General features: G+C 39.7%; 1 protein-coding gene across 4 annotated transcripts in view; it reads left to right on the top strand.

Annotated features, from left to right (window-relative positions):
* Positions 1–16,504, top strand: part of LOC112457430 (ETS-like protein pointed) — a 102,063-nt gene that overhangs the window by 11,496 nt on the left and 74,063 nt on the right. For all 4 annotated transcript variants that reach the window (XM_025020469.1, XM_025020467.1, XM_025020470.1 and 1 more), the window contains one exon: positions 4,067–4,274. In XM_025020469.1, the coding sequence (XP_024876237.1) occupies positions 4,067–4,274 (208 nt within the window). The remainder of the gene's footprint in view (positions 1–4,066; positions 4,275–16,504) is intronic.

Raw genomic sequence — 16,504 nt, 5'->3', positions numbered from 1 at the left:
ATAATCGTAGCAACGTCTGACTGATTAATTAATCAGTGTAATCGATAAAGTATCCAGGCCGGCAAATCCAACCAGAATAAACCTGCTTTTCGTAATGTCGTAACAAGCGTCGTTGTTTTCTATTTTACATTTTTAATTTGAAGTAATATTATTATGCAATTTATATGAGTCTCTCGCGAAGCGATAATATTTATATCTGTTACACATCGTTACAATAAGCTTAACGTATTATATAATCTTTTTTTTCCATCTCACGTTATCAAAATTTCTCATAAAATAGTCCGTAAGTTCTATGAAATCTATAGATACATATCAATTAAAAATCACTAATTGTAAAATCTAAGCGAGACTCCGCTCTTTCGTAATTCTCCATGTTTAGAAAAAAAAAAAAACAGAATTGCTCAAGTTTCAATTAAATCCAACTAATCCAATTAAGAAACCATTTTATAACTCCATAAATGAACCAAAAATATGTAATATTCAATTATTCGATTTCATGCGATAGATGAAGATTTCAATAATTGATATAATCACTTGATGGAAAATCTACCAGCTGAACGTACGCTGTCGTTTTCTCTCGAATATGTCGCGCACATTGGCAACCGTTATCTTATTTTTACATGCGACATCCCGAAATAATAAAAGAACATCAATACCGCCACGTGTCGGACGAAAGTCTCTCGTCTGGCTTTCCGCGTCGCGTGAGGTCCCTTTGCCTTTCCTTCTGTCTCGGGGTAGTTACCTGATCGGCTACGCGCGCACTTTGCACGTTGACTCACTCGCCGAACGCATTCTCGACATTGTCCGTAGATTTAATTTCCATATGATCGCCATTAAACGCACCTGTTCATGCGGCGTTAATTAACGAACGGAGCTTTGTTAACGGCTTCGTTAGTCAATTATTATATCGGCGCGACGCGATCTAAGATAAAACGTCACCGTAAGCCTTTCGCTACATTGTCGTCTCGTTGCGTTCATAAATATTACGTAACGAGCGTGCGATATCCTTGCTGCGATATGTGAAATGTATTAGGTCAAATTACGTTGTTCGCTCTTTTCGATTAAACACATGTTTGCGATATAGACGCATTGCACACGTACGTGACGTAGGCATTAGCATATAGCATAAATTACGCATTCAGTGACGAGCAATATCAGCATTCCAGCCGTGACATCAAATCGATATTAAATTTATGTACTAAGTACGTATCAATCGGGATTATGATTACCATCCGCTTCGACGAAATACGAGTTCGAATAAAGAGAAAAACACTCATCACCAGATAAATCACACGTATCTCGGAAAAAAAACTGAAAAATCTGCATTTCCTACATTATGTGTATTGATCTGTTTTTATGTGTGTCTTTCTCTATTTCTTTTAATTTTATTTTATCGGGCATCTTACTAAAAGCGAAATCGTCGACAAACAACTTGCATGGCACTTCACGTCTGATGCCGATGTAAAATTTATCTTATCGCTCGGCGACTTGAAACGTCGCGCGTGCATGAGACGCGGATGACGTCTGCGCTAAGATGATGTTTGATACTTCATTCATCGATAGAATTTGCTGCTGAAATATTACCGTACGTGTGGTCCGCTTACCTAGAATGCCGAGCACAGAGAAACTTTTGATCCGTAACGAAAATGTTTGTGAAAGAAATATTTGTTGGATATGAAACACGATAATTCTCCGTCATACATGCCCCGTACTTATACATACCATTTTTATCGACAATTTCAAAGAAAAAAAAGTTACCAAATGTTGCACATATCAAAATGAAAATTGTTTGTTTTTAAAGGTATTTTATTTAATTTTATACTTTTCAGTTTTATTACGCTTTTTAATTCGTAATATTTATAATCGTGGAATTTGTTTTAAAAGAGCATGGAATTTTTAGAGATATGAATCACGATGAATTTTCTCGGCGATAAAAATGCCGAAATATATTCCTACGACCTCAGATGCCTCACGCCCCACCAATCAATATCTGTTTTTTAACTCACTTTGTTATGCAAGCGAAATGTTATACAGATTGTATCAAAGCTTATCATGTATTCGCAAACAGTTTACATCCGTTGGGTCTGATAGGAATTAAAAATCTTCAACGGACGCACGATTGTTACATAAAACTACGTTAAAGTTCACGCGCTTGTGAAGGAAAAAAAACGAATCGCAATCGCAAATTGATAATGCTACTCTTGAATGAATTCACTTTTCCAATCGCGTGTTCGATGAACGTAACTTATCTCGCGATATTCTCGGGTCCGTCGGCGCACTGCGCTCGCTGATTTGTTCTTATTCCTTCTCGCCGGTCGCTGCGTGGCCCGAATAGATTTACATGTCTGAAAAGACTATTATTGAGAGCACGCCTGAAATTCTATTTTTGCCGCGGCGAAAAACAATCGTGCTCTTGAAATTCCGTGATAACGGAGCACGAGACGACCTCCCTCGCAAACGTTATTGATTCGCTCTCTCTCTCTCTCTCTCGCCGGTATTTCTTATCTCGTAACGACGTGAATTTTATACCGCGCGATTATGGCAAAGGTTGCATCGTATCTAATACGGAATTAACAAATTTCTCTAAAGTCTCGAGTTCTCAAAAGTTCGCAAGTTCCGTTATCGATCTGTAATGATACAATTGCGCTGCGAGACATGGTAGGATCTAATTAAACTCATGATGACCGATACTATCTTTCCTCATATTGGCCTTACTCCTCGAGATAAAAATTTGCGTGAAGATTCGCAAGGAAGGTCGCGGTCAATGCTGGTGAAGAAACAGCACGATTGCGAATTGTACACACATTAGCATTCGGCCATTTTGTCGTAGATAACCGTCTCGACTTGACTCGCTCGGTCGCATCGGAGAGATACCATCGTTATAAACGGCTCGCTCGTCAACGGTTGACTCGGTCACGTACTATTGCCTCGCGATGAATAGATCTCCATTCAGCGTCGAATACTGACGACGAAAGAGGAAGAGATAGGCAAATAGATACATAAATGTAGAAAGAGAGAAGGAGCAGAGAACGCGAAGGAAAGGCGCGGAATAGAACGTGACGGGATTCAAGATCTCTAACGGCTTTCTATTTATCTATATACACGTGTTGTGTGCTCGTTACCACTGATAACCCAACGAATAATTATCGTGCAGTACAGAGGGATCGTTGTACGAGCTCGAACTTAATCGTGCACTACTCGGATCGTTCTTCCTCATCGAAACTGTATTATTTGTCTAAGTCTAAATCATAGCGCAATAAGAAAGAGAGTAATTATTATGTGCGTATAAAATAATTTTCCATTTATAAAAAAAATTATAAAGATGATATATTAATTAATTAATATGTATGATGTATAAATTATATATTAATCTACACATATTATAATATAGGTATATTATATTTAAAAAATTATAAAAAAGGGAAATCTCTTACTCTATCGCTCGTTTTAATTGCCTTATCAATTTTTTTTTAATTATAGTTAGATTAAGTTAATTTAAATTTCTTCCGTACGAATCACGTTCATTGATTCCTCGTACTACTAGATCACGCGCCTTACACGCTGTTGCGTCATTTCATCGCGACATTTCATTCAACTTAGAGTCTTTCATACGAAGGTCAAGCGAGTCGTGACTATCGCCGGCACGAGCACTCTCTCTCTCCATTCTTTTTCCGCTCCAAGCTGCGTCCCCCTCCCCCTTTATTCCTTTCTTTCTCAACGAATAACGCATGCACGCTGCTTCCTCCTCCTTCAGCGACCAACCGGTTATCTGTCTAATTTGCTTCTCTTATTTTTCAACAAACAGATCCCCTCTTTTCCAAAGTTTTCATGAACTTTGTTCTTTTCATCGAACCATCGAAACTGATCGAAACTTACTTAGTGTACTCTGGACGATTTCAGATGAAGATGCTAAAATTAAAACGATAAACAAATATGTGACAAAAACATACCACTGCATTTTATACTGTCCAAAGCTACGCAACTTATATATCGGCAAAGTTTTTTACATAGATAAGGCCGGGCGTGTCAGCGCGAGTTAAACGATATGTATGTTTTCATTTATTAGCGCGACATTCGAAGCATGGGCAGCTTCCTGGGAGCCAACGGCATCACCGATGGTAGCGGTATGTTGACGGTGATGGCGAAGTTATTGAAGCAAGAGATGACCTCCGACGTCGAAGAAGAAGATCTGGTGCCGGATCTCCCTGGCAGAGTCACTTCGATGCGGAAGGTGCCTTCCCTGTCGGACCTCTCTGATCCGGAAAGCTCCTTGGGTGAGTCCTTCCAATCCTAATGCTTGTCTTTATACCTGAATGCATAAAAATATCGTCGTTAATTAAATTCGCCGCTTTGCGTCGTCTCGGTACATTCCCATGCAGGTGCAGGGCTTCTCCGCGGCAATTTCGCTTCTCTGTCTATCTTTCTCATTCATCTCCCTTTTTCTGACAACGCTCGCCCGAACGAATTTTGGTTCGCACGTCACGAGTTTGCTTTTCAACCTTCTCCCTATTCGTCCCACCACAAGTGGGACTATACCGCGCGGTGTTTGTTAAATTTAATAAGCTTGCTCTAGAATGGTCACAGAACTGACCGAGCAATTATTATTACGGGGAAATAAAAAATTCAAAAGATCTGAACTTTGTCGTACGATTTATAAGATGTGCTTCGATTTTAGCTTCACAATGCATATTTAAAATATCTATAAAATGTCAGCAAAATAAAATTCAAACGTTTTATTTATTCATATGTCTTGTATAAGAATTCATATAAATCTTCTGCATTTGAGAGATGTGTGGTGGTGTCATTGATTTACGATTAACATACAGAGGCACGAGGCAAAAAGATGGGGGCATACAGGGCGGGACCTTTTGGTAAGTCAGGGCACGTAATTTAACGAGCTTCAATCATCCGGTGTTGATTTGACTGTGGGATAAATAGGAAATATATACCTTGTACTCGTATACTCATGACGACGTTTACACGACGACACGGATTCCTTCCCGTTTTGATAAAAAAATATTCACTGATTTTCAATAAAGAACTGCTTTTTCTGAATATTTAAATATTTAACAGATTCAAGAAAACATTTTTTCCAACTTTTACAATAATCCAACGACTGTAGTTCTAATAAGTTAGTGCACATTTTTTCATCTTGCTATAATATAGCACATGCCAATTGCGTGAGAAAATTTCACGAGACTGCCCAGACAGCGTAATAATCGTCCAGTTTAATATTCCCATTAAGTGGCCATTCGCGGGCATGGAATGATTTTATCAAGTTTAAAAGTCACTGTCATGTTTAAAAGTCTATTTTTCATTGGAAAGAAGTTCGCAGCATATAGACACATTCTATATTCTTCAATTAGAAACCGCTTGCTTATATCTTCATTCGGGAACATCAAGTATTACATAAAGTTTCTTACATTCTTTTATTTATTTATTTTGCGTAAAGATACCGATGCGTTTCTCGGAATGATAAAAGGGACAAAGTGATAACGCGAAGAATAGTGAAATCAGCTCTTTCGTTGCCCCTTGAAATACGATCGACCACGTTCCGATATAGTGTTGTGTTAACGTCAGATCCAGACACTTAAAGGTACACTTACATCCGATGACGCTTGCATAATACGAGCACTAGCTGCGCGAGCCGCACTCACACGTATATGATTTGTTCAATTAGATCGCGCGAGAGTATCGTGCCTCTTGCACGATATCAAACAAGAGCCGGATATTTACTATAATTCTGATACGCGAAATTTTTCTAAACAACGCTATTTTACTAGTTTAAGTATTGTCACATATCAATTTAAAACAAAACATTTCTCGCTTCGACAACCGAAAGATTAATGCAGTAGTACGACTTCTTTTATTACGCTCTATTACGCACAAAAAATTAAATTAGAATTGCATGAACGAATAAAGATAAGTTTCAGGAAAGAAAAACACGGAAATATTTCTCCTGAAAAAATTAGTATTTTATTCAAGATTTTATCTTTTTATTTCGCTTTTTCGTCATTTTAACGTCTCACGAGTAGCTCGCGAGTAATCGGAGTAATTAACTCGATAACGGGGCAGGAAAGTGGGTTTTGTCACGCTGAAAATCGGAATTTTCTAGGACGAATGTATATATAGCGTCGAGAGTGGCAGTGCGAGTCATCCTTGTTACTCGCGGCTCGTCGTGCGCGATCAAAATGTAGCGAGAATTTACGAATTGGATAATCAGCAGCATCCTCATTAAAGCCCCCCCACTGAACGCCCCCGCCTTCCATTCTCTTTCGGACGCGTGTATGAGGCTACGCGTACGCATCGGACGCGTCGCATCGCCCCCACCCACTTAGCCGCTCTTATCCGACTTCGAGGGGCATTTTTCAGCGATCTGTGCTTTTTTTCTAAACTTGCGCAATCTCGACCCATGAATCATTCTTATAAATATTTTGATTTACTACCCAAGAAGCAGATAGATAATAAACTGTATTTCTCTAAACAGTTGCAGGATCTATATCGAGCAGCATTAATTGATAATTGTTTATGCTTATCAGCGTTACGAATCGATAGTTATAACATTTGTAGATGAAAAGAGAAACAACGAACTATTTACAGCAAAAAGAAAGGAGAAGTCGCATTTAAATAACTTAAGAACATTCTGTTGAATTATTCAATGTTCTTTATTTTTTAAGAGTTAATAATTATCAGTTTTACAACCAAAAAGAATATTGAAAATTCTCTGTCGAAGCACATAATATTTAAATCGTGTTTAAATCTGTATTTAAAATCCCTCTCTATTTTGTCTGAATAAAAATATTACAAATTATCTTTTCATATAATTTTTGTATTAAATTTTATCTCGTTAGAACAATCTCCAATCATATGACCTCAGTTTAATTTAAATGTATATTACATAAAGTTAAATCTATCTTTAAAGAGTCTTAAAAATATCTTTAGATCTTTAGTATTACATTTGCGCTATTCAGTGCGCAGAAAACGCTGTAAAGATTCTTTTATCTTAATCTTTTCTTGTCTACTATTTTAAACCTATTTAACGGAGATTGATGTTGTTTAATAATTACAAGCCGTTTAGAAACGTGTCTATAAAGTGAAAACGTATCCCACGCAATTAGCAATTAGAACGTAAGCAATACCACAGAGGAGCGTGGGATATCAATCCGACAGTATATATATGCTATATGCCGTAATAAAGACCGTGTAATAACGCAACTTAAGCGCGTGTAATTAACCGGCCGATTTATCGCGTGTCATTTAACTTTCGGCGGGCGTGAATCACCCGCGATTCCGTTTATTACCATGGAATCTACGCGACGACACGCGCGCAAATAATTAATTGAACGGTTGCAATCGCTCGAAATGAATTCGTTGCTACTCGTCGGTCAACAATCAATATTTGATCTGTATCTCACGCGCGTTAATTTGCCTAATTTTAGACTACTTGTACACCCGGCAGCCGGTGCCACGAGACCGCATGTTATGTCGCGAATGGCTAATGACTTTAAATATTAGTTCAATACGTATTTAACTCATGCATGACGTAATGTCTACTCCGTGATTAAGGCTTATTAAAATAAATCACGCGATTCTTTGTATTTGCGATACTTATATAAAATGTATTTATTATTCAAGATTTACAAAAATTTTTTTACATCTGACAGCAATTAAGAGAAATATACATATTTTGAAAATTGCTTTTATCAATTATTATGACAAATGTTACTAGAGATATAATTATTTTTTTATTAATTTATTATGTGATATTGGAAAAAAAAAATAAAACAACCTTATTCAAATATCTTAACCACGATATTGTTCTTTGAATTTTCCATTATTTATACGAGCATAATCTTTCCGCTTGCTTTTTTTTCATAACAACACTATTGTCAAACGATCGAACGTTCGATCTTCGTTTACGAGACGCTGCCATCGATGGCAGTCGGTGCACAGAATGTTTTATGCAAATAGCCATTGTCTATCCTGACATTGACGCGATGGCGACAGATTTGTTATGCGCTTCTTATATGTCCGTTGTCGTTGCACACCGTAGAACGTAACGCATCCGTGTCGCGAATGTAACACCGTGATTTTGGCTCTCGCTCTCTCGCGTGCTCGTAAAGAAATGTTGTCTCATAAATATAAATTCGAATGGCAAATACCGTGCGAGACGGGCCAAGAAACTTCGCGGAAAGTTTAGTCACCGCGCACTGACATTGTCATTAACAATACTTTAAGTACGCTATGGTAGTATAGTAGTCTGACCAATAGCGATAAATATCTCATACATTTTTTATTTATATATTTTTAAAATTATTTGTTGCGTGAATGATTACAAACTTTTGTTCTTTATTGAAAATCAGTGAACATTTTTTTATCAACACGGGAAGGAATCCGTGTCGTCGTGTAAACGTCGTCATGAGTACGAGTACAAGGTATATATTTCCTATTTATCCTACAGCCAAATCAATACCGGATGATCGAAGCTCGTTAAATTACGTGCTCTGACTTACCAAAAGATCCCGCCCTGTATGCCCCTATCTTTTTGCCTCGTGCCTCTGTATGTTAATCGTAAATCAATGACACTACCACACATCTCTCAAATGCAGAAGATTTATATGAATTCTTATACAAGATATATGAATAAATAAAACGTTTGAATTTTATTTTGCTGACATTTTATAGATATTTTAAATGTGCATTGTGAAGCTAAAATCGAAGCACATCTCATAAATCGTACGACGAAGTTCAGATCTTTTGAATTTTTTATTTCTCCATAATAATAATTGCTCGGTCAGTTCTGTGACCATTCTAGAGCAAGCTTATTAAATTTAACAAACACCGCGCGGTATCCCACTTGTGGTGGGAGGTGGGACAAATGGGAAGAAGGTTGAAAAGCAAACTCGTGACGTGCGAACCCAAATTCGTTCGGGCGTTGTCAGAAAAAGGGAGGTGAATGAGAAAGATAGACAGAGAAGCGAAATTGCCGCGGAGAAGCCCTGCACCTGCATGGGAATGTACCGAGACGACGCAAAGCGGCGAATGAAGGTGTGGGCTCTCTGAAAGGACGGAGAGGAGAGGAAAGTCGCAGGCCGGCTAGACGGTACATTAGGTGTCATAAATGCCATCACAAATTACTGATTATTTCTCCAAAAAACAAAAAAAACTATATATTACATCTAAACATATTATATAAAGTTTGTTTGCATAGCAGAATTCAAAATAAATGCACGCTATATTTATTTCCTTCCTTAATTCATTCAGTATGAAAAACATTAAATTATGTTACACACTTTGAGATAAAATAAAATAATTCTTTACTCATTCTTCAATTGTTTGTTTTTGTTAAAATGTAGCATGCGCTTCAGGCACCAGCTGTCAGTTATCGTTGCCGTTTTGTCACATTTGTCTTCATCACTTCGTCACTTTATTTGAAGATGTAACGCCGTGGTGAAGCTCGATGAAATGTCCGGTACACAAGAGAGGCATTTATGACGCCTAGTGTACATCGCGCGAAACGCGTAACCGCAGCTGTGCGTGCGGTCGAGCTCTTCTCCCTCCCGCTACATCCTTCATCTTCCCTCCGCGTTCGCTTTGCTTACCTACCTACCCGAGACCAGACGCAGATACGGTTCTCACGTCCTCGATCGTCGGCGACGGCGATTTGCAGTTTGAAACAAACCCTCCCCGCGGTACGCGTGCATGGCCTCGCTGAACCTGTCGAGCGCTGCCCGGTCCTGGCCTTTCTTCTTCCTTTGGCAGATGCTGCGCCCTCGAAGACGCGATCTCGAGAGTGGTCGGTCGGTCGGTCGGTCGGTCGGTTCTCATCTCGAGGAAAAAGAATCGAGGCAAACCGCATGTTTTCCCGAATATAATTTTCGGCCGGTACGCCTTAAATTTGTTGGTGAAACGACACTTGAACATATATGTATATGTAGAGTCACCTTAATTTAATTTGATTAATTTTATTATACAATATTCAGGATATTATATATTTTTTGCTATCTGTATACGTGTTCATCCTTACTTGCAAGAGCTATTTATATATATTTATTTATGTATAAATTTTCAATATTTTTATTATTTAATTAACCGCCGTTATGGCATATTTAATACTAGACGTTTACATACACATTGAGCGTTATTATAAATTAACAAAAAGGCGTTCGAGTAATTTAGAAAAATATATTATAATTACTTTTTTCACTTGTTTAACTTGTCTCCGCGAAGACTTTCAAGGACTTATGACATTAAAACTTTATTATGTCTTCACTTCTTTCGTTTCTACTTCTTGCGTAAAATTAACCGGTTAAATATTGATTGAGCCAATAAACGCTGTCTGGAGGGGAAAGAAGTGACAAAAATAATAGCTATCGAAACGAGATCTCATCTATTTCTCTTCTCGCAGCTCGCTCGATATTGTCCGTTGTTTGCACAAATCGATGTTGACCTCACGATTGAAATGACTTGCGTTAGGTCCGTTTTATCTCTTCTCCAACCGATACTGATGTATATTGATCTTAGTGTCGCCTCTCTCTCTCGAAGAAAATATCAATGATCCTTTGCGCGTTTCGAGTTAACAGAGAGAAAGATATCGCATAGATATAATGTCTATTCATATAATTCTAAAATTGTGTGCACTTTAATTGTAAAACTCAAAAACATATTTATCTGTCTGTCGTTATACATCTATTTATTATTTCTGCGGGACGAACGAGATCAATCGATTCGAAAAATTTCCCGGTTTAACTCGTTCGCTACGTCGTTATCTCTTTTTGCGATTAACAAATTTGTCTGACAAGATTAATACGTAGATTACATTTTGAGATAAAAAAAACAAGACGATCACTTCAACATGAAAACGAACTTGGCGTAAAAAGATTTTTAACGTGAGTTAAAAGAACGTTGACAATTTTCTTGAGTTTTGTCTCGAAAACACAGCTTGTAATTGCGCTGAAACTGTTTTGCTGGGTGTTGTATCGAGCGAGATTAAAGATAGCATCGCTCGTGAAGAATGAAACGCTGCCATTGACGCTCCGCATTAATAAAGGGAGGTCTGGTCGGGGATATAAATAAAAAATGAGCTTTAGCTTTCGCTATTTTGCTCCATCCATCTCAAGCACGTATATGCGTCTGGTTTCTTGTTATTAAATTAGATTGCGTCTTGCTTCTACATCCTCAAATGTTTATTGCATTATTGCTCGCAAAAATGGCGTGTGTGGGGGTATATATGACGCATAAATGTGTGGGAGTACATTAGTTCAGGTTTGCTAAACCTAGCTAAACCCAAATGACTGCGCGGATCAGTATTCTGTTATCCCTGCGGGAAAATCGGGTTGGCACCTCAGCAAGCAGGTGTCTACCTCTGCTGGTTTGCTCACCGGATGTCTTTGGTGCGGCTTCGATACGTTAGTCATAGGTAGAGCCACAGATACGCTTACGTGATCTGTCCGCCGTGGATAAAGTAGATCCCTGAGAACGTTCGCTCTACCGGGTGTACTTTGTTTAAAATCGCGATATGGAACAATTGTTTCAAATATACAAATTCGAGCTAAATATTTCTTATCTTAACAACAGACTACTTGCGATAACTTCCTCGATATTTTAATATTTTTTTCTATTAAACATTGATTATGCCATTTCGTCACAATTAAAATCCTCTATTTTAGATCGCACGATAAGTAACGTTTGTTTTTTAATTTTTATATTTGAAGTTTAATCCTCGAAGAATTACTCGATTTCCAACAATTTTATATTTCGGAAGTTCTTAAGAGTTTTTCATTTTTGCTAACAAAAATGGGCTCTAGATTCTATAGGAAGTTAACATTAGCGTCTACTTTCAATTCAGAAGCACACTATATATCTCTAGAAATTATACATGCTATATAATTAAAAATTTAATCCAAATTGTCGAAACCTTTATTATCGATCGAAAAAGATTGTATGATCATATGGATCACAAAAGACATTTTCCATGACTCGAAAAAAAAGCATCATCCGCTCGCGCGCGCGCGCGCGCGCGTTTGGGGAAGGGTAGCGAGGCGGCAGGGAGAGGGACAGAGCAGAGAGGGCAATGGATAGCAACAGGTTGTGTGACGTCACGAGGCGCCACGCGACTCCGCTTCATTCACGAGAAGCCAGAAGAGCGAAAGAGGGTGGACCAGGAACTCATAACCGGCGATGCTTTTGCCTTTCCTGTTTTCTCACATGATTCGACAAGCCGGTTTATCTCGATCGACGCGGCCGCGCGGCACTCAGCTCGATCTGGCACTGGCAATTATTGGCCCGTAACGGTTCGTGCCCCGAAGCCCGGCAGCGAGGCTACGGAAATGGGCTCCCAATTCCGAATTGATGCGGATAAATTAATGTTCCGCCCGAACGCGTTGCGTTGTCGCGGATATTATTAAGTATCGGACTTTTAGGTAGGTGAAACTTTTACTTACGCCGCGCTTCCCGTGGCCAAATTGATTGAATCACGAACATTACGCGCGACTATCAGCAGATTATCAATTAAAATAAAGGTAGAAATTTACGTACAGAAAGTATTTTCGTTCGTACACTCACATTTTTTTAACTCCATGTCAATTTAATGTTAAAAGTTTAACAAGTCTAAAGGTGCAAAGTTTCGCATTTGATGCTAATAATATCAAAACGCGAGTGTTATCGCTCGTTTGATCGACTTCGTGCATGGTTATCTTTCGACGTTATTGTCTATATTCTTTCTAGACGAATATAATTTGTCATATTTGTTTATGTAAATCTCATGTTCATACAGATATTTTATAAACGACATTTGCTTTTTATTTATGTCGTAAATATACTGAATATATATATATATTATATATTAACCCGCGCGACACTTGTTCGATCGAAAGCTGCTCGTTCTCGTTAGTGTCGTCAGTTCATTTTCAGTCAACGCGACATTTATCTTCTCGCTACACGTTTCACTCTTCTCTCTCTCTCTCTCTCTCTCTCTTCTATACAAAATCAATACTTATATCGAGCTTATTTATATCGAGCGAGCGAACGCCAATTTCGCTCGTCCACCTTCTTTCTTTTCACCGTGACCGGCATCGATCCCCCACCCGATTCGCGTTGACCCAGGGTTCTTCAACCCCGCGACATCGTGCATGTAGCTGACGTTCGAATTCGAGTCTATCCGTTCACCGGCGGAGCGCGTCCCGTCCCTCTCGCCACGGCGAGCAGAAAGACGGCGAGCGAAGGATGAAAGACGACGGCGAGGCAAGGTGAACGCGGCGCGAGTACCCCACCACGGAGCGAGTAGCCACGCGAGTTCATTCATGAGATCGTGGGAACGTGCCTCACGGTGGGTCCGTTCTACCCCGTCCTCCCTCTCCCTCTCTCCCTCCCTCCCCCTTCCCCCATCCTCCTCCCGGCACATGTTAGCCGGTCGGTTTATCTTTTCTTGTCCTGTCTCCCTCCGTCTCGCTCCGTCCCTCGCGCTCCCGCGGCAGCTCCTTCTCCCTCGCGTCTAGCACCTGTTTCTACCTCCTCCCCCTCCGAACCCCTCCCCGAGCCCCCGCTCTCTCGCTCCCGCAATTCCTCACCCTAGGCCTCTCCTCTTCTTACTCTCTTTTCCCTAATCATTCCTCCTTCTTGTTGTGCCGCATGCACTCATTTCTCTGCACTTAACTTCCCTCTCGCTCCTTCCGCTCTCTTCCATTCCTCCGCTATAATTCCACCTCGTACTTGTTGTTTATCCGCCTATCTTTTTATAATTTCTATCCTTAATAATTCTTCGTCCACCGATTACGTCTGTTTCGTTGTCAAAATCCCTCGTTCCTTCCCATAGCTTTCTCTTTACTCTTCCGGGCAACATTGTGCCATGTGCTCTTGCGTCCGTGTCTCTCTCACCTGTTCTTTATTCAGGTATAACGTATTTTTTTTTTCGCGATCGGTACCGATATCTCTCTCGCACCACCTTTGTCAGCCATTCTCCCCTTCTCCACCATCTGCTCGTCTCCCTCTACGAGTCTGTTCCGCACGTTGCTTCGTTTTACCTGCTCGCGGCCACTCGCCTGATCGCCCCCTCTCTCTCCGACCCTTTCCCGGGATCTACGTTCGGTACAGTGGCTGCTACAAGCTCTGTCATTTTATCGACGAAAAACATCGAGAGAGAGAGAGAGAGAGAGAGAGAGCATGTTTGTCCGGATGGAGAACACTGGTCAGCCCGCGCTGACTTGAAAAATGTTTTCATAAGCTATGTAAATCTCCCGATAACATGTTTTTCCGACTCCTGAATTAGTAATGGAGATATAGATAGAGGAAATAAAACGAACGTAGATTTTCTATAAACGCGCGACACGTTATGTGACTTTAATATTTCTCATTTTTAACGATCGTATTTTATTTCTCAGAAGACTAAATAAGATCAGACGCATATAACGTGCTGGGAAATCTGTACGGAAATCGAATCGAATTGTGGGAAAGAAATTTCCGTCTCCGGAGAGTACGGTGGTTGGGCACAAGATCTATTGTTTCCTGCCGATTAGACGGAGGAATTAATAGCGGAAAATGAAATAAGGAGTTCGCAAGTTTTTAATTTAACATATTTCCATCTCTCCTTTCAAACGCTGCATACATTTTCCTAAGAAAATGCGTGTAAATTTGAATTTTTTCTAACAATGAGTAGCTACCTAAATCGAGCTATCAAACTGTGTTATATTTCTTTTATATTCCTTATATTATTCTGTCGTATTCCCATAATTCTTGAATCTATATACAACTCACGAGGAGTTGTATAATTTACGTTTTTTTAATTAATTAATCAAAAACGCTCTAAAGAGTACGCTCCCGATTGAACAATTTGCAACATAATGAAAAATTCCTTCTTCTATGAGGGGTTATAATTCTATACATTGAATGATGCAAGAAGTGTTTTCGTGCAATGTCGAAAATTTTTTATCGTAGTGCGAGATATACTTAAATTGTTCAGATGTTACTTCTTGCTCCTCTGATAAATAAAAAATAAGAAATAACGCTTCCAGAGATTGTCGAAGGAACTTTCATGGTCTACTGTACCCGACGACCTCTGCGTGGCCGGCAGCCGGCGGAGACATAATTGCGGCTCGTAATCATGCTGCCGAGCCCGAGGGTATTCCTCGTCCCCCTCTTTCACCCTCGTTTCTACTTCGTCTTCCTTTCGTTCCGTCGTACTCTCTCGTCTTTTTCACTCTCGCGCGCTCTTCCCCCTTATCTTCACTTTGCGTTTCTCCAGTTCGAAACGAGTAAAATGTAATAACGTTACGTCCGCGGAAGTTAAAGGCCCGAGTAGGAAGCCCGAAAGGGAAGAGATTTGATAGACATCGAGTGGAACCCCCCGGAGCAATGGTAGGGATTCTAAGGACCCGTTCCGTTTCGACGAAGCAAACGCAGAAAGCGGGATGATGTAAAAATACGCAAAAGGAGTCTTTATTTCTATCAAAAATATAATTAATATTATATGATTAATTGAAAAACCAAGTTTTTAGTTAACATTTAGTTGCTATCAGAAAGAATCGCAATTGCATTGTCATTGTGTAATAATAAGATTATCTTGAAAACAACGAGAATAATAGTAACGTGTCATTATTGTCAGATTAGTTTCGTAATCGCGAGAGACACGGGATCGTGAAGGAGATCGACAAGGGAACTTTACGTTTGATCACTATTGTTACATTCATATGGCCATTCCGTAATAACAGCGCGTTTCGCAAATATGCTCGGTAGCTGCTACCGCTTAGATACAGCTATATTATCGCGAGAAACACGTCAGGCTAAAGAACGAGGTACGGAAGGTGGACGAACGTAAGCCGGACTACGCGCGTTCGGTGCGTATCACACGCGCTATTACCCCTAGAAGATACGGCTCGCCGCGCGCCGCGCTGCACCGCGCTGCACCGCGCCGCACCGCGCCGACCGTTTTACGACCGAACGTTTATTCGCCATTTCGAGCCTCTTAACGTCCGCCGCGGAATATCGAGCTTAATATATCGAGACGCGAACCACGTTCGCCTCTCTCCCGCCTCGTCCCTTTTCCAACACGCCCTCTCCTCGTATTATACGTATTTGCGAGTAACCGCATCGAGAGAGTTGCGCGAGAAGTATTGAAAGGTCGCTCTATGATTCGGCACGAAAGAAATATGCCGATAGCGATTGGATCGCGTCCTTGCGGATTAATCTCCCGCAAACGGAAATATACGTTTGCCGGAGATTAAATTAGCACCGGTCTATAACGATCGTATACGATCTGCAACGATCTTAATCAGATATATATTTTATAATTACATCTTTAGATCGCTTGATCTTTTTCGTTTTTCAAAGGAACGACTAATCATCTTGGAGTGTTAGTATACATATAGATGGCTAATATTTGTTTTACTCTCAGAAATGTGAGCGTACATTAAATAAGATTGCAATTTACAGTAACAATTTAATTTACAGAAGTAAAATCATCGTACGATGATAAGATTCCTTTTAAAATTGAATTTTTATTGAAAATGAA

Source organism: Temnothorax curvispinosus, unplaced genomic scaffold, assembly GCF_003070985.1.
Source record: "Temnothorax curvispinosus isolate PA1 unplaced genomic scaffold, ASM307098v1 QBEX01007779.1, whole genome shotgun sequence".
In the NCBI taxonomy this organism is placed as follows: domain Eukaryota; kingdom Metazoa; phylum Arthropoda; class Insecta; order Hymenoptera; family Formicidae; genus Temnothorax; species Temnothorax curvispinosus.
This window is presented reverse-complemented; position numbering and strand designations above follow the sequence as displayed.